This window comes from Amphibalanus amphitrite, unplaced genomic scaffold, assembly GCF_019059575.1.
Source record: "Amphibalanus amphitrite isolate SeventyFive unplaced genomic scaffold, NRLGWU_Aamphi_draft 001056F_arrow, whole genome shotgun sequence".
NCBI classification, from domain to species: Eukaryota; Metazoa; Arthropoda; class Thecostraca; order Balanomorpha; family Balanidae; genus Amphibalanus; species Amphibalanus amphitrite.
In genome coordinates, this window is record NW_024882550.1 from 203,148 (window position 1) to 222,078 (window position 18,931).

The following is an 18,931-nucleotide window of genomic DNA, read 5'->3' on the forward strand; positions in this document are numbered from 1 at the left end:
AAGAACTATGGAAACCTTGAGGGTCAACCAACGACCTAAGACTTCAGCTCGATCAAGGGTCAAACAAATCGGCTATACGTTAGCCGATGTGAAAATGGGCGAATATTAAAATAAGAATAGCCATGGAGTCCGCTCAACCGTGCTTCAGCAGCCAAACAGAGTTTTGCCACACAAAATGTATTTATACGCATTCACAGCGCAGTCGAGAATAAGCGATTCGACGAAAACAAACACATTTGCCAAAATGGTTTCAGGACGTTGCAGAAGCAGCCAGCAGGTGGGTAATATCGCTCGACTTTCACAGAAATCACATTCTCGACACAAAAAGATACCGTGATTCCGTGATTCTGAAAAGGTGTATTGCCAGACTGTATTTTTACATGAAATCGTCTCTAGGCAGTGTCCAATTCAACCCGATAATGAACGCGACAGAATGACATTTCATCATTGTGCCACACACTTGGTGACAGTTTCATTTCATGCAGGTGCTCACGACCTGTCCAGCCGCCAGATACAACCAGCGTGAAAAGGTGTGCACACAACACCGAAAAGACTGACAAATCTGAAACCGTGACATGTATTCCATGGCGGGCCGTACAGTGCGACATTTAGTGTTAACTGCTGAGCATAGCCACAGCACTCGTAGGCCGCAGGCGGCTGGCCCGACCAGGCAGCGCCGCTGATGGCTGTATCGAGGGCTAGCGGGGCACATCAGTCAGTCACAAACACCGCACCTCGCGACAATGATAGAGGAGGTCGTCACGCAGGTCTCGACCGCTCGAGCGCACCGGCGGTGTCGCGGCGTTCACTAGGCCGTGTCGTCCACGGATGTTTCTGCGGACCCCGCACCAGAACACTCACTTTCCACAGTCACTGGCCGCACTGTGGGGTCGCATCGCCCGGCCGCCGACCAAGCTATGTACACTGACGGTCTCACTGCAGCACTGTTTGGAAACGGCCCGCGGTGTGTGCCAACGGAAGTGGCCCGCGATAGAGGCCGCACCGCCGGGGTAAACCACTGCTCAGATGAGACTAAAATGGCTCCACTGCCACTGCGTTCACCAGTGGCATATGCCAGTCTTCCGTCCCAGCGCGGCCGCGGCACACAGCTCAGCACGGCCACTGCACATCCGAGGTCAGCGATTGGGCGCAGTCGCCTCCCAACTGAGCCGCTGGCAGCACACTTCCCTGCGTTTATCATGTCCTGATCGAGTCTCAAGTCACAGCGCGTCCCTCCAATGACTTCTGAGTGGCGTCGATTCTCGCCGCTCCTGAGAGAGATGCGAGTTCTCCAAAAAGCCGGACCCACACGGCGAAGATACACGGCGCGGTCCGTGCACTCTCGCTGCCGGTGCCGAAGGATATGAAGAAGATGGACGCTCAAGGCGCGAAGCTCCGGCCAGAGCGCAGCAGGCCGACAGAAGATGGCGTCCCGCCTGCCGCGGAACCTGAGCGCGATTGCCAAAACACTGCGGTCAGAGGTCGGCCGTTGCTGCCAGACCGCCGCACCGCATCGTCTGACCGCCGTTCAGGCGGTGCCACTTCCCTGCCTGGAGAAAGGCACGGAAGTCCAAAAATAAAGACCCGCCATATGGGAATGGCGGATTTAGTTTTGTTTTTATAAACAAATCATAAAAGATGGCCAACGTAAACAAAATCGCTGCACATAGCTAAAATGCTCCATTACTGTTCGGCATATTTTCCTTTTACAATGAGAACGTCTCAACTTTTTTGAAGGTTTCGTCTTATTACAACGATCCTTTGTGAGACAAAATGAGTTGATTTAAAATACTGTCATTACATTTATCTAAAGCAATCAAATTGCATATTTTTGTAGATCATTGTCACTATGTATTGTGTCACAAATAATATTACACAACGATTGACATAAACCTGAAAATGCATATCAGTCAAAACAAAACATCACGCAGCGCAAGAGAACACTGACAAGTCATAGAACGAACATTGTGAAGAACATGTGCTGTTCTACTCCGCGGGCGCAGTTAGCACCGCATCAGCGGAAGCAGAAAAATAACAAAACAATACGGAAAAATGGTGTTCTGCACCGCAAACATTGCATCAACAAAATGGCATCATAGCAATGTCACCCAGAACAGATACGAGAATAACATTTTGGACGGTAAGCCCACCGTCCTGATATCAAATATATTATAGGCTTACTGTCCGAATAAAATACAAGACCCAGTGCCTGAGACAGGGCGAGCTATCTGCACACATTGACGCCCAAACACAAAACAACAGCAGTGGACCGAAGACCGGGGGTCTCAAAGGATATGAAACCACTGTGCATCATGAAACCCACCTCTCTTACTTTTAGGGACAACCCACCTAACCTGCTTTTCTATATTTAACCTCTCAACGATTCCCTCAATAATGAAGACACCCCAATGCATTTTAACCCGTTTAGCTCTACGTAAATTTAATGTCAAAATGGGCCTGGAAATCCACAGAGCATCCACGCATTCACTGCCGCTGATTTATGTCGAGCAATGAATGACAGTAAATGAATGGGATGAATAGCTGAATAGGCTGAGGTGTTATACATGGCCGGCCGGGAGAAAATGGATAAAACAATGGCGCCGAAAAGGTCGCCCGGTGGTGCCAAAGCCCGTGTGGGCGTGATTACCAGCTGGGCGCACCCCTGTCCCTCCATTCTCCTCGGCTCTGAGGGGAGACATGTGCCACTGGTGGGGAAATACGTGTATCACCTGTGGTACTATCGAGAAAACAACGGACACGTTGAATGATTGTATTGATAGTGTAATGCACTACACAACTGCGATAATTTAACAAATTTATTCAATACGACAAAGCGCTTTTGACTTTCAATACGACTTTCAATTCAATACGACTCTAGCTTTTAGTTATCATCAATCTTAAGTAAGTTTCGCATTCCAAAGAAACGTAAATCCTACGTTACTTCGATAGAATGTCCCTTTTCAGCCTAAAATAAAACATAAATGTCCCAACTATGCTGCTTACCCATTTATTTAGACCACAAGGCCAGGGACTATACCTTCCCATACTATGTGGAAACCAATTCCGATACTCACTTGATTCCCGAACTCACAACCCGGTCCTAAAATGGTGTTTGCAATGCAGATGACTGATATGATATATGTGCGTGTGACTTAAGAAGCACTTACTTATTACCATTAAAACCATTACCTGAAGGCAGCGGTCAGACCCGAGTTGACTTCCTATCACTGCATCACAGCCTCATGCCGTGTGCCTGACAGCACACTCATTTATACCTTACCTCTGAGTGGAGGCTAGCAGGTCTGCACCATTACCTCTTACCTCACAGCAGCAGATTAATGCCAGTTGCTTGAGCTCAGGACTGCCGCATACCACCTTAGCCCGGGATGGTTTATGAACTCACCTAATCCCCACCCGGGGTGGAAGTCCAACCTTTCTGACCTGGCCCAATTACCAGTCAACAGTCCGTCTTGACGTTCTCTCCAGGACTGCCGTTCTATCCGTGCCCTACCCAGCAGAAGTCTCCCGTCGCCCGAGCGACAGAGCTGCCACATTAGGGGGGCGGTCCTCCCTGAGCTCATCCTCTGGCTCTACAATCTCTCGTCGCCTGGAGGAGCTCTCACCTTAGGCCGGCCGGCCTACCTGAGCCCCTAACCTCGCTCAGTAGTTTCCCCTTCGCCCAAGCGGCGGATATCTCACCTTAGGGCGGCGGTCGGGTGGCCGGCAGCTGCTGCGCTGCCACATCCTCGTCGCAGATGCCCAGCATCTTCAGCTCGTCGGCGTCGGCGCGTTCGTCGGCGTCCGGCAGGTCGATATCCAACAGGTCGAGCACATCGGATACCGGGTTCTCGTCGTCGCTGATGGCCTCCGTCTGCGGCGGCGCAAGCAGGACAGCGGGAGCAGTGGGGGAGGGGGCGGCGGCGGGGGCGGGGGTAGTACCCGGTGGCGGACAGGCCGGCCGAGGAATGGTCGCCAGGACCTCCTTTCTGTTGGCCAGCTCCAGAGTGGCCAGCTCAGACTTGGATAGCTGGCCGGGAGGCTGGGGCGGCTCAGCGGCCGGCTTCGCGGGCTCCGGCTTCTTGACACGCAGCTTTGGCAGCTTGCCGACGATCGGGACGGCCTTCTTTTTTACGGCAGCGGCGCCGGCCGCCGGTTTCTGGGACAGTTTCTCGGGCAGGGTGATCTTCACCTTGGCCGCTGCGGCCGCCTCCGCCTCCGGTAGGTTACTGACCGTCGGCACCGGGCCCTCGGGCGCCTTCTCAACCTTCCCCTTCCGCGCCTCAGCCTCTTTCTCCTTCTTGGTCGCCGCCTGTTTGACCTCCTTCTCGGCCGTCTCCACCTTCGCCTTCTTGGACTCCTGCTCGGCGGCCAGGTTGGCCTGCACCTTCCGCTTCAGCTGGCCCATCTCGTCGGGCGCTGGTGCCGACGAAGTCAGCAGGTTCAGCTTGATGCCGGCCTTCTTGGTGACGGCCGGCGGTGTGACGGCCACCGCGGCGCCGGCAGCGGCGCCCACCTCGTCAGTCACGTCCTGCACGGCGCCCTCGCTCTGGCGGCGCATCCGCTCGTTGAGCCGGTCGCCGCGCTTCTGTGCCTCCTCCTCGCGCCGCTGGCGGATGCGCTGCTCCTGTTCCTCGGCACACCGGACCAGGAGCCGGCTGCGCGTCTCACCCACCACGGCGTGGTAGCTCGGGTTGTTCTCCAGGTACTCCTGTCGAGCGAGGGACAGAGTGGCGGCACGGCACACCGTCCGACCGGTCAGAGAGCAACAGGCGCGGGCTGATCCGTGGGGCACCTCTGTACGACCCTTTCACCGAGAGACTCACCACAAATAGGAACCAACTTCTGGAATGATGCTAGTGACAATCATCAGTAGTAGTAAAAAAAAAAAAATACATAGGTAATAAGAAAAGTCTAAAAAAATAATTTACGATCTGAATTACAATCAACATTGTGTGCATATCTGCACGTCTTTATGACACTGCTTCGTGAATGTATTAAGTTCTAATACGTACAATAAAGATATCATATCACCCTGCCAAGGTGATAGACATCGCACACTCACATCATACTTGGCGTTGTGTCTGCGGGACTTGAGATGGGACGAGGCGCAGCGCAGGTCGCCCACAAACATCTCACAAACCTTGCAGTACCAGCACTCGACACGGATGAACATATCCAGTCCTGCGGCCACGCAATCAGAACCCCAATCAGCGCAAATGAGTAGATCGGGACCGAATCAGGCGGCCGGACGTCCGCTCGGTCAGCGGTCAGCGATCGGTCAGAGGGATTCAGCGGTCAGCGATCGGTCAGCGGTCAGCGATTGGTCAGCGATTGGTCAGCGATTGGTCAGTGGTCAGCGATTGGTCAGAGGTATTCAGCGATCGGTCAGCGATCGGGACGGAATCAGGCGGTCGGACGTTTGATCAGTCAGCGGCCGTAGTCGCGGAATGGGGAGTAATTTCGGTGATACATATCGAACCAGACGCGCAGGGGTTGTTCAGGGTTACAATCGAACATATCGCTCCCGCGGGTGCTCGAATGCACAACTCGATAACTCGATGACTTAGCAACAACAGTGAACCTTTGGACTTCAATAAAAGCCTATACGAATGGAACGATCAACACTGATGACGAAATCGCTTATGTTGTAACGTTTGGTTGCTCAGTAATTCACATATTTTGAAACAGCTTATGAATAAGCAAAGGGCTGACTGTAGGGCAAACTTGCCTTTGATAGGTTTCGATTCAGCATTCTTCTTTTTCTTCTCAATGGGAGGAATGTCTTTCCGCCATGGAGTTTCAGGAACGTTTTGCAGGGCGGTCTGATGACCAAGACAATGAGTCAGTAGAATGAAAATACGTACCAATGCAAATAAACAAGCAAATATAGCAATGCTAGACATGCCAAGGCTTGTGATGCTTCTCCTACATGTTTTTTTATTTGGTATAGTTACCGAATAACGATATAACTAACAGTCTCATGTGAAGGTGGGCTCTCGAATTTGTGAAAATCAGATTTTCTGTCGTTCAGCTCCATTTTGACCACCTCCATTTGTTCGTATCAAATACTTCATCGATTTCAAAATAACGAAACTTTCTCAAGCGCAATTTCTTCCAAATCTAGACCCCAGAATACGGTGACAAGTCGCCGTTCCCCAACATGACTGACCAGGTACTGTTTTCTGTGCTCCTCCGACTTGAGGTGCTCCAGGTAGGTTTTGGCGTTGAGGAATATCTTCGTGCAGTGCAGACAGACGTGGTCGGCCGGGTCGCGGAAAAACACACTCGGATCCTCGGCGTTCAGGTTGATCTGTGCGCGAGATTACAACGTGGCTTAGTAAGCAGTAAGGATGATAAAAAAGAAGCACAATGTGTTTGAGAGTCGGCAGTCGGCAACAATAGATGGCATTGCTCATGATGTGCGGTGCGCCCTACGCATTCGACCCCCCTCGCACTTCCGGTAGCACCCTCACAACTAGATGGCCCACTAAGAAAATGTATAGCGCACGTCACCACTGGACCGTATCAAAGATAATGGGACAACCTGCTAGTATCTGACAAGGTTGCTGTAACATCCCTTTTCGCACCACTGTGCGTAACCCCAGCCCTCTACTAAAACCACGTTAGTCTGTTCCTCCACGCCTGATAGTTCGGATCGCTGTTCGGTTGTCCTTTTTATCAGCATTATGGTGGTCTTTTCTCATGAAAGTTACTCCCTGGGTACTTTCTCGACCTCTCGTTAAGAGCCGCATGCTCTACGTTGGTGACCCGCATCAATGAGACGCCCAGAAATGCCAGTAGTAACATGGCAGCATACTGATAAAAATGACGCCCGAACACCGCTCGGGTTTCGGGCGCCCGGACTGCGGAGATTATCGGTCTCCCAGACGGCCGTACCGGCTCCTCCGCCTCCTTTGGCATCTGGTCGGCACCGATCGGCCGATCCTTCAGCTTGGTGATGAGCGCGGCTACGGCGCCGAGCCCGGCCGCCTCGTCACCGGCCAGCCGTCCGCGCAGACCGTCCAGCAGGTCCTGTAGCTTCTCCGAGGCGTCCTTCAGCGAGTCCAGCTCGTTGGCGTCGCCAGAGTCGGCCGTGGAAGGCAGCCGGACCGGCTTCGGCAGCTGGCGGGGTGACACAGGAATTCGATTAGAACAGACCAGAGGGACAAACTATGATGACACAGGCCAACAGTACAATGAGATTGGCAACAATAGTGAGGGAAGTGACAGCTAATTAGAATGAGATCGCAATATGCGACCGTATATTTTATAGTCACTGCCTAGTACTTATAACTTACTGCATGGAAAGCGATCGATACCGTCCCATCACTACCACCCTACACCTCGAGGTACCCGGCATGTTCCAGCGCAGCTCTCCTCACCTTCTGTTCGCACTTTTCGATGACCAGTCGCAGTGTGTCGTACAGATCGAGCGTGAGGCCGCCCTCTGTCTGTTCGCCGAACCCATCCTTGGGTCCGCCCTTGACCGGCGTGTAGATGACCCGCGGCACGTGCGGCCCCGCGTTCTCCAGCTGCTCCTGGAGCGCCGCGTTGAACTGGGCGGCGCGGTCGTCCTTATCGGCTTCCAGCTTCACCGGCAAGCCCACCACCACGACACGCGTCAGGCCGTCAGCGCGCAGGTCCCTCAGCAGCGGCAGCAGCGGCGCCACGGCCCGCGAGAACGACCATCCGCCCGCCGTGTGGCCCGACTCCAGACAGCCAGCGCCGGCCAGCAGCACCAGGGTGCCGGCGCCTGACTGACGCACCGCGGCGCGCACCCAGTGGCGGAACTCGACCGAGCTGAACTCCACGTCCGGCCGAGAGACCAGCCGGATCCGGCCGGGCGGCAGCGCCGAGCCGAACGAGGCGCGAGACTCCTGCTCGCGGATGTACACCTGGACGGCTGCCAGCGTCTCGTCGCCCAGCAGCAGGTAGGACACCTGGCGACGGAAGGGAGACGGTGAGAGGGGCTGAAGGCGAGCGGTGTGACGAGAGACGCGCGGACGGATTGAGGTAAATTCAGCCAAAGCCATCATGCCCGAAGGCGTACTCGACGATCTCAAACATAACTCAGTGAACGAACATTTTTTAGACGTTTGCCAAACTCTTACTTAGTTCTTAGTTCTACCCCTGTCACTCGATAAAAGTCCATTTCAATGTAACGTATTTGGTGGGACTGTAGCTAGATCAGTTGGCTAGTGACGCGTAGTCCTCCCTGTCCGTCACGCACCTCAGACTTAGACGTAGCGGCGGTAGGCGTAGGAGTGCTAGCGGCATCGTCGTCCTCCGCTTCGTCCTGGGCCTGCTTCACTAACGCCCGGCCGACGTCAGTAATGATCCCTTTCTCCAGTTTGGCACAGAAGGGGTCGAGTAACTGCTTCAGCTGGGCCAGTATACCCGACACGGGCTCCAGTGCCTTCAGCAGCTCCCCCTGAGATCGCGTAGAAAGACAAATCAGCTCTAATTGTTCGCTGTGTAGGATCTACGGGCGTTTTACCTCGATGTCCGTCGCAAGTCCGGTAACCGAAGCGTACAAATCCAATTACATACCGATTAAATCACGCCTTATATCACTCATGCCAGTCGTGCAAACACTTGTGACAGACGCTCAAAAATACATCCGGTAAGACCGTATCCAGAAATCCTTCAGCTAGTATGTGGCTGAAACCCTGACGAAACCGACCTGCTTCTTGAGATTTTGGTGCAGCTCCCAGTTGTTGACGGGTTTTCCGTTGCGCATGACGACATTGTTGTCGCCATGCTGCTTCTGTTCCATTTTGAGCTGGTGCAATTCGCCGGCCAGCCGGTCGCGCTGTGCCAAAAACTCATCCTGTTTGGCCTTCAGACGGGTCAGGGTGCCGGGCGAAAGGGTGATCACCTGACCGTCGGCTGTAACATAAAGCCCACGCATAACGTCATCCCCGGTCCAGTTCAGACAGACAGCCGGGACTCGCCATGTCCTGGCCGTTACCTGTCCATTTCAGACACAGACCGCCGACACCTGTCCGGCAGACAGGCGACAAAATAATCACTCATCACCAGCTGTCCTGACGCCATTCCCAGGGACATCAGCTGACCTGAGGGCTGTTCACGGGCACCGCAAACTGCTGAGTGCCGTGTGTGCGGTGTGTGCAGCAGGCGTGGGGGTAGGGGATGGGTAGGCGGTTCTGACGTCACGGCTGCGTGCGGTGGACGGTCCGCTGTGGCCAGTCCCGACCGGCCACAGCGGTCGCTGTTTGCGGTGACGGAAGGATGACGTAGGGACGCAGTGGGCAGAGCTTACAGCCTGTGTACGGTCCGACCGCGCACAGGGTCCGTGAACAGCCCTCGGTTCATTCGGATCACGGGGACATTAACCCGGCAGTTGCTGGGGTATTTCGCCACCCACCGTTTGCTGGGGGGGGGGGCGTTAAACGCCCTCAGCCGATAACTCGAGAACCAATAGGCGCAGCGAAACGCACGAGGCGACAAACGAAAGAGCGCGACGAGACGCTTCAGATGAGTACTTTAAAGTTGAATTTTGAGGTCACAGGTCGGGTCAAGGTCAGGTCAAACACCCGAAATCGGGCTTTCAGTAGCATGGACTTCAGGACTTCGCAATGGGCGCCTCTCGCCATAAACTCTGTCAAAACGGTGCACAATCCATCTTATAAGGCCTACAAGAGTGTCAGCTCCATGTAGGGGTCAGTCAAGCATAGGTCAGGGTCAAGGTCAGGTCAACCGGGTAGGCACATATCCCCGAAAATCAAAACTGATATTCGCAGCCTGTGACACATGTTTTATAGGTAATTTGGGGCGTAGAACACGATGGTGACATTCATTTTATCATATGTGTACGTGTTTGGCTCAAAAAGTTCAATTTAATAAATTCATGTATCATGGTCGTGAAGTAGTCGCGAAAAATTGCCAAGATTCAGTTCAAGATTATGGAAAATGCGGAACGATAATCAATAATCGAAGATAGCCATTTGATTGATCATGGTATTGGCAGTCTAATGGCGTTTACGGCATGTCTGTATGTTTATTCTGTGATTTTATATGATTTTTTGAACATATGCCGTTTTTGGTCGAAAACTCAGAAATCATGACGTCACTAAAACCTCGATATCTCAAAAATTTTCCGACCGATTTTTTTGAAACTTTGTCACAATAAACTTCAATCAATTCCCTACAGGTACCCAAAATTTGGCGCGCCTGCGGCGCGCCGTTTTTATGCTATGGCCCGGCGAAAAAAGTGGGGGCGTTTAACGCCCCCCCCCCAGCAACTCGCGGGTTAACCCAAGTCCGACATTCGACAGTCGACACGGACATTAGCAAAAGTTCGACACATACATGGTGTTTCTCAGACAGTACCTACGCCATCTTGGTGCTACGTTGATTCGCATCGCCACTTAGTTGGGAAGTGTGAAAAAGCAAAGCTTTGATGATCTTAAAGGAAACAGTTCACTTTCCTGAAATTAGTATTTTGCTATGGATTTACAATTTTTTATGCTCAAAATGATCAGAAAATAAAATAAAACCTTTTTGTAAAAACAATTATTTTCTATATTTTAATATAGGACGAACTATATTCTATGTAAAATAATGTTTGACGCGGAAGCTTATTACGCGTTGACCAATCATATTGCGTAGTTCAAACCTACGCATGCTGCATTAGCTGTAAGCAGCATGCTGATTGGCTGACGATGACGTGGCTGCATTCCTGTGCAAGGCACACATTCCTCTGCAAGGCACTCTTTTCGGAACGAGAAATGGAATATCTTCGTCTAGGGTGATCGTTGAGCCGTAAAAGCTCCTGATTTGTGCTAGTCTCAGCTCAAGCTACGAAACTGCTATTCCAGTTCAAAATCCCATGTTAAAAGTGAACTATTTCCTTTAAGGGACAATGGAATAAACGCAGCACGCTGGACTCGGTCGCATCAGGTGACATCTGGTATACATTTCTGAGCAACGCTGCAACAGCGTGATCTGTTAGCATTCCACTTACCAGTTAACTTCAGTTTAGTCTCCGCAAATCCCAGCTTTGCTCTAGCTTCATTCAACAGTTGCTGATATTCTCTGGCTTTCCGAAACTGCAACACGAGGAGATTACATCAAACCAAAAACCAGTGCACAATATGTGTCTACAGTTTTAACATCACTCCGCTTTTCCCGCTCACTAGTGTTGTCATCTGCATATTCAGCCCTTTTTAACCCGTTCCAAGCCGGTGATCGCGAGTTTTCCATGCAGTGCTGGGGGGGGGGGGGGGGGACTCTCGTGCTCCCTCCTGTCTAACTCGGCTCCTCGGCCACGTAGCGACACGCGGTAAGCATTCGAGAGGGCGTCATAAATAATGAAGACAACACATCATTATTTTTTTTATGGTCAGGACAAAACTTAGGCCAACAAAGGCCATCAAAGGTCAAATTTTGCCTACTTCAACAATTTGACAATTCGGTGCATAACTCTGGAGCAAATAAAGCAACGGCACCGCAGAAAATCGCATTCGATAGCTCTATTAACGCCTTTTCCCAAGTTATCTCCCAGATTTGGCCCCGGATGAACAGTTTATTGAGGGCAACAACTTTAACTTTTAATAGCCGTTGTTACGAAAAATGTTCATTTTTTTCTGCAATAACTTTTGACTCGAGAAAATCACAACATTGCTTCTGCCAACAGCGTGTTCCTCTCATCGAGACGCGTCGAATGAATTATAATTTGACATTGGAAAGTCATTTTGAAAATTTGACCTCAGGTCAAGGTCATGACCTGACCGGAAAAGGTCACGTCCGTATACCAGTAAAACGCCTTTTGGGCGAAGAACGAGCGAGCGAGACAGTGAGCCCTGCACGTGCGCAAGGGCGAGAGGATACTTCCAACGGGCTTGTGCAAGGCACCCTTCTAACCGGTCGCTAGCGGTGTGCCAAATTTGAACGCAATCGGCCCAGCCGTTCCTGAGATCTGGAAGCGGCATTCTGCACGTGCGCACGTTGCAAGCGGGATCCAAACTGACTTTTGCACGGCACCCTACTAACTGGTCCCCAACCGTGTACCAAATTTGAGCGCAATCGGCCCAGCCGTTCTCGAGATCTGGGAGCGCCCCCTGCACGTGCGCACGTGCTGTAGCACCCCAACCTTAACACATGCAGATGAATTATCTGATGGAGACCTAACTGTGTACCGAGTTTCAATTCAATCGGCCCAACCGTTGTGCCGTTATTGAGGTTGCAATTTTGGGGGTTCTTAAAAAATGTCCAACTTTACCACGCGCCACGTGCGGTGGTTGGCAAGAACGCATGGTGGCCATCACACCACAGAACTTTTACGTCCAAGTGACATTCAGTAAAGAAGACCGCTTGTCAATCGGATGTCCCGTTCCTAAGATATTAGCTTTTGAAGAGCGTCCCCACGGCCGGCCGCTCATACTCAGGATTTTCCCTTAATTCAGTATGAACTCGCTCGCTCGCTGCGCTCGCTCGCTCGTAATCAGGCGATCCGCACTGTCGAACTGAACTTAAGGTATTGTCAAATGTCATCTCTCTAGCATGTCCCTATCAAAAGTTATCGTAACAAAACTGTTGGAGATCTTTCATGACCTGAGCTGGCCTCAGGAGCATTAACCCGCGCCCTGATGGGGTCTGCCGAGCAACGCGGTCTGATGCCCCCCCCCCCCCCCTAAGATCTCGAGAACCACGCAACATAGCGACAAGCGGTAAACGGCGTTGGATAGCCCCAACGGGGAACTATCTTGTGACCCAATTTCATTGACCTCGGTCTAACCGATCACGTCAAAGGTCAGGTCAAAGGTCGAATTTTCACCGTTTACAGGCATTTCAAGAAATGCATTGTAAAATCGAGTAAAATGCATTTAATTGAAAGTCATCGATGGGGAAATGTTCTTCAAACACAAATTTTGCTATTTGAGGTCACTGATACCAGGTCAGGTCACAGAGGTCAGGTCACTGAGGGTCACAAATTAAAAATATCATGTGATGCATGTTTTATGGTCCATTTTATATGCCAAATGCGATTATGTAGGACAGGCAGCCCTTGGGGTCAGTTGAGATTATGTTTTGGTGAAGGTCAGGTCAAGGTCAGGTCAAATTAGGTCAAATTTCAAAGTTGATATTTTTGCACAAAATTGGTATCGATTCGATGCAGGTCGTCACTGGGAGTTCAATGATGGTCTTCGTTTTGCGCTACGTGGTCTAGAATTGCTAAAAATTTAGTTCAAAAATTTGACGTCATCAATTTTGAACATTTTTTTTCGCTATAACTTGGCCAAAAAAGGAGGCATCGACCTAAAATTTGGTATTTATATCGAAGAGCGCAGGGACTTTCACATATATTCCGATTTTTTTTCGAAAATCAAAAACTTGGGATTTTTTTTTTAGTTTTTCTTAAAAAAAAACATTTGTTTTTGGTTTTTGGGTGTAAAAATCCAAAAATTTCGAAAATCAGAGATAGCAGTTTTGTAGCGCCGTCTTTTCTCTACACAACCACATAAAGACCTTTAAAATTGCTTGTTAACTGTAGATTTGGTGAGCGTTTCAAGATGTCATGTTTTTTGCTCATTTTTACTCGAACAGAACATGACCTCAGTTTGACCTCAATAACTCCTGACCCAATGTGACTTGTGACTTGAAATTTTGTGTCAAGGTGTCAAATTGATGCCCTGGTGATGGTACCCAAAATTTGGCGGCACTGCGCGCCGCCGTTTTCTCGCTATTTAAGAAAAACCACAGGGGGAGGCCAAAATGGCCCCCCATCAGGGCGCGGGTTATGAGGACTCATGGATGGCAAGTTTCCGGTTCAGTGTGTCACATTTACTTGTTATTCGATGTTTGAAAGTGTTAAGCTTGGCTTTCGCCCAAAAGGGGCGCATTCCAATTTCCTCCAATTGACTTAAACTGAACCTGACGGGACGCAAAATGAACCTGACCTTAGATCACCGATATCAAATTTCTGAGATATACATTTTATTTATAAAAAAACTCAGTCTTGTCAATCGCTAAAAATTACCCAGCGATCGTCCACTCGGTGTAGCTATGGCGAGCATTGAAACTTTTTTTTACTGAGGTAAGGTCACTTGACGTGACCTGGAATCAGGGTCTGAAATTTTTACAGTGGTGGGCACTTCGATACTCCCATCGATAACGATTAACGAATTCGTTATCGACGATAACGTTTTTCAGGTTTATCGTTATTGATTATCGTTATCGAAGTAGCGTTATCGAAGTCAATCGGTTTCGGTCAATCGATAACGAAAACTTCATCAAATAGACGCGAGCGTATTAAAGCGAACAGTTCACGTTCAACATGGAGTTTGAACTGAGATAGCAGTTTTGTAGATTGCACACTGAAAAATGCTATTTGGAATGTCTTTTGGCCCAACAAGCTCTGTCGCCAAAGATATTCAAGTTTTTGTTTGTACGTTTGTTTGTTTGTTTGTACGAGAAAAATAATATTTTCATTGTTCGCCCTCCCTTTTGTGTAAGCAGCTGGGTAATAATGGTGTTGTATGAGCGAGTGGATTAAATATTAATCAGAATTTTATTCCCTTCAAATATCTTATCCTTTCGAATTCGATTTCTTTCTTTTTTGAAGTTATCGTTATCGCGTTATCGAAGTGACCGCTTTGGTTATCGAGTTATCGTAATCGAAGTCGCTGACCTCGAAAGAGGTTATCGAATTATAGTTATCGAAGTCCCGGTGGAGTTACGAGTGCCCACCACTGAATGTTTACAACATGCGCAGAAAACATGTATTATACGGTGTGACAAAAACGGAAGCGCTGCGCGCCGCCGTTTGATATTTACAACAAAAACAAAACAAATAACAACACGGTACGGGAAAAAGGAGAGTTCCATGCACCTTTTCACAGATAAGACGCACCACTTCACTTTTAAGCTCATCTTTTGCTAGGGGAGCGGCCTGCAAATGTTGCAATCAATGCAGGGGCTGCAAGCCATATGGTTGTACATGTATACGTGCACGAAGCGCGAGGCTCATGACTCGTTATAACAAGACGGACCTATGCAGAGGCACCGAAATCATCTCCATAAAAGATACGAATATACTCAGTACTCACCCTATCGGAATATGGAAAGGAGGTGAATCTCAAGGCTTCCAGCTCATTCTTCATGTCAAGCAGCTGCTGCGTCATCCATGGACTTTTCTTCTTTACCTCAACCAGCTCTGTAGGGACCGAGACAGACGCTATCAAGCACACACCCAATAACAGACGCCGGGCAGACGAGAGAGTCGACAATGAAGCAGCGCGAACAGCAACGGACTCTTACTAGACCTTCTGTGACAGATATTCGAACACAGCAACCCTGCACACAGATATGATAATGACGGCATTTTCGGCTTCAGTGTGCCTGGCCTGCAACAAAAAAAAAAAAAAACTCATCGGCGCTCATTCTAAATAGCCGCATATTAGTAAAGACAGCCACCATTTTAGCTTATAGACCTCTTAGACTACATTCTACCCGAACCACCATATACTCTCCTCCCCTGGATTGATTCAGTGGCGACCCCCGATGCACTGACCCGCGCTCTCCACCTCCTCTGAAGGAAGTTTTTCCGGTTTGAGCGACCCGGCGCCGGCCGGCGGCGTCTGGCTTGCCTGCTGCACGTCAGTCAGAAGGCGGGGGACGGACGGCTGCCGCCTGTCCGAGTCCATGTGTTCCGGGACTCCGGACGAACTGGGGGTGCTGATTGGGACAGAGGGACGGGTCAGACGCACACAGAAGTTATGTTAGTTTCGATCACTGAAAAAAATTATCGCTGAATCGACATTCATTTATTACGAGCGAGCGAGCACAGCGATCGAAGCGAAGTCTTTTCAATATAACGAAAAAATCTCAGTATGAGCGGCCCGGCCCGGCCCGGCCTGTAACGCTTTTGAGAGGCTTATATCTCAGCAACCGCTGGACCGATTGGCCTGCGGTCTTTTTTGCTGGGTAGCCCCATTCCTTCTACACCGTAATTGACTACTTTTGATACATCTCAGTGACCGCCGTGGCACGTGCCACGTGAAAAGTCAATGGGTGTTCAAGCAGTTTTGCAAAGGTAGTGATTTTGAGAGACCCATATCTCAGCAGCGCCTTGAGCGATTGTCTTGCGGTAAATTTGATAGGGTAGCTGCATCCCTTCTACCAAAGGTCGGATACTCTTGATCTATGTGAGTGACCCCCACTGCACGTGCAAAATACAAAAAGAAGAGGTGCAAAATTTGTTCCCATTTCAGTAACTCGGTAATTACTAGGGCGATTTCGCTGAAACTTGGCATACAGGTAGGCACCCACCAGGTAATGCATTCCCATGTGTTGCGTGCAGGGGGCGTTTCCAGATCTCGAGAACGGCTGGGCCGATTGCGCTCAAATTTGGTACACGGTTGGGGACCGGTTAGTAGGGTGCCGTGCAAAAGTCATTTTGGACCTCGTTTGCACGTGCGCACGTGCAGAATGCCGCTTCCAGATCTCAGGAACGGCTCAGCCGATTGCGTTCAAATTTGGCACACCGCTAGCGACCGGTTAGAAGGGTGCTTTGCACAAGCCCGTTGGAAGTACCCTCTCGCCCTTCCGCACGTGCAGGGCTCACTATCTCGCTCGCTCAATTCTTCGCCCAAAAGGCGTTTTACTGGTTCCTAGCTATAATCTTATGAAGTAAAACAAGGTTGAAATTATCTGTCAGCATAGCGGCTGTCTATTGTCTAATGATGCTTGAGTTTAATCCAGGACGCCCGGACTATATAGGTCATGGGCAGTGCCCAGTGGGCACTCAATATCGAATCCAGGACGCCCGGACTATATAGGTCATCCACGGCACTCGACAACAGCTATCTGAATCGAGTCATTGGAGGAGTGAGTGAACTAGACCAACGATCCTCAAAATGCAGTCAAACCATAAGACACGCGTACGTAGCTCGCTAGTGCCTCCGCCTCGCGTCCCACTCGGACCCACCTGGCTCCCGGCGGGGTGGGCTGCTGCGGCACCGGCTGCTGAGGAGGCTGACCCGGGGGCTGGACGTACACGGGACGGGGCACACCAGGAGCGGCGTACATCGGCTGGCTAAACGGGGGCGCCGGACCCTGTGAGAGCGGCACAAAGATGTTACAGGGGCGCAATAAGGCGTACAATGCGGACAGTCATGGCATAGGAGATGTTTGGAGCTTGACACAATCGCCATGGACATCCGCGGGGCAAGAAAGGAAAAAATGATATTTCAAACCTGGTTTATTAAAATTTCTTCTTAATTATTACATGGTCAAATTTTCAACAGAGGTTTTATAATAACTGCCTTATTTCTTTAGGGAAACAATATAGGCAAACAAAAGGTTCCGCGGTACATAAAAAACCTCAAATAATTTTCAGTCCCTCACTAACCCGCCTTCCCGCATCACGATGCCACAAAGTCACCCCGACTAACTCACCGGTGCCATCGGGACGGCCATGCCCGGGAACGGCTGCGGCGGGAAGGCCGGGTGCGGTGGCGCGCCCGCCACCGGCGGGTACGGCATGGCCGGGTAGCCGGGCGGACCGGCCGGCGGCCCGTACCCCGGCGGAGGCGGCCCAGGCGTCCGCGACATGGCCAGCAGACTGCGCTCCACGCTGGAGGGAAACGATACAAATTATTACGTCATGGTGCGGTTAATGTTGACGATCATCGCGCATAACACACCAATTACCTATTGGTGTGTGGCAGTAAGAATAAGCAATCTAATATCGATCTGTCCAAAATTGCATAAGGCCACGAACAAAAAATCTAAAAAAAAAGTAAGCTGGCTAGCATTCTCAAGTCGGTCCGCTTCAGACTGCGCTACTCACTTGCGTCCCCAGGGCGGTGAGCGGCTGCGGCTCCTGGTCCGGCGCCGGCGCGGCGATGGACTGCGGCTCCATCGGCGGCGGCCCGGACTGCGCCGGTGCCGCGGGCTCGGGCCGCGCCGGTACCAGCCCGGGCTGCGGCTGCGCCGGCGCGGGCTGCGACTCCGGCTGCGGCGGCCGCGACTGCGGCGCGGCGGGGTGCGACTGGGCCGGACGCGCGGCGGTCCCCGCTCCGGGCTGGGGCTGTAGCGCACCATCCGCGCCGGGCTCGGACTGCGGCCCTTCATCGGCCGGGCGCCGCGCGGCGGGAACTCCCTCCCGGCCGGTGAGAGCGGCTCGGCGCCGGGCAACGGCGGCGGCCGCCGCGGGATGTGCCGGTTGCCACCCCGCCGGCGGCGCGGCCGGCCGCTGCTCGGCGGCGCCGGCTTTGCGCCCGGGTCCGGCCGCGGCTTGTCGCCCACCTCGTCGTCGGAGCTGAGCGGGCTGAGGCTGGCCGCGCTGCTGACGCTCTGCAGGTCGCTGGCGATGGCCGCCGCGCTGGCCAGGCGGGCGTCCTCCTCCTCCAGCCGCGACAGCTCCGGGATGATGCGACTGAACGGCAACGGCCGCTTGCTGGCGTCCGAACCGTCATCGCCGGCGCCATCGCCAGGCGCCTCACTGGGCTCTGGATCACTGCGCTTCAGTATACTCTTCTTAGGCTTGGCAGCTATATTAATGCCACCCAATGGGGACACAGACGTGTCTTCTTGCTCCATGATGTTGGTCAGGCTGAGTCTATAGCCAGTGGATGCTCACACAGCAAGGCTCTACCACACTCAAAATCCAATGTGTAAGTAATGATTGCAACTATTTTCACAGCCTGCAACAATGAAAATTGTGATGAACCTCTAGGACCTGTATATTACAAATATGATAGTTTGGAAATTAGCTTATTCACATCATCCTGGAACATAGTAATTAGGAAGTGATTGCTAGACTTTCATCCTGGAACATAGTAATTAGGAATTAGGAAGTGATCGCTAGACTTTCTTACAGGCTTATTTGAATCTTGTAGGAAAAGATCATAAGAAAAGTTACAATTTTTTATTTCAGAGAAATTTGATGATGACAATAGGTTGT

General features: G+C 51.2%; 1 protein-coding gene across 2 annotated transcripts; it reads right to left on the reverse strand.

The window, feature by feature from the left end:
• Positions 1–337: 337 nt before the first annotated feature.
• LOC122369623 lies at positions 338–18,767 on the reverse strand. 2 transcript variants are annotated; one of them, XM_043344513.1, is made up of 15 exons: positions 17,816–18,767; positions 17,422–17,599; positions 16,952–17,079; positions 15,536–15,699; positions 15,072–15,178; positions 10,988–11,072; positions 8,684–8,889; positions 8,231–8,431; positions 7,383–7,940; positions 6,898–7,122; positions 6,170–6,310; positions 5,729–5,822; positions 5,063–5,181; positions 3,700–4,708; positions 338–1,550 (listed from the first exon to the last, which is right to left on the reverse strand). In XM_043344513.1, exons 1-14 carry the CDS (start codon positions 18,565–18,567, stop codon positions 3,701–3,703), a joined length of 3,966 nt encoding a protein of 1,321 aa, XP_043200448.1. In that variant the 5' UTR covers positions 18,568–18,767; the 3' UTR covers positions 338–1,550; position 3,700. The 2 variants fall into 2 exon arrangements, with proteins under 2 accessions (XP_043200448.1, XP_043200447.1); XM_043344512.1 differs by having other exon boundaries at positions 338–1,448; positions 17,816–18,766.
• Positions 18,768–18,931: the final 164 nt, after the last annotated feature.

Excerpts from the sequence above, each read along its gene's own strand:
- LOC122369623 (XM_043344513.1), bottom strand. The coding sequence starts at position 18,567 with ATGGAGCAAGAAGACACGTCTGTGTCCCCATTGGGTGGCATTAATATA. Across the intron at positions 17,080-17,421 it reads TGGCCGTCCCGATGGCACCG|GGTCCGGCGCCCCCGTTTAG; the intron begins GTGAGTTAGTCG and ends CCGCTCTCACAG. Across the intron at positions 15,700-16,951 it reads CCCACCCCGCCGGGAGCCAG|CACCCCCAGTTCGTCCGGAG; the intron begins GTGGGTCCGAGT and ends TGTCCCAATCAG.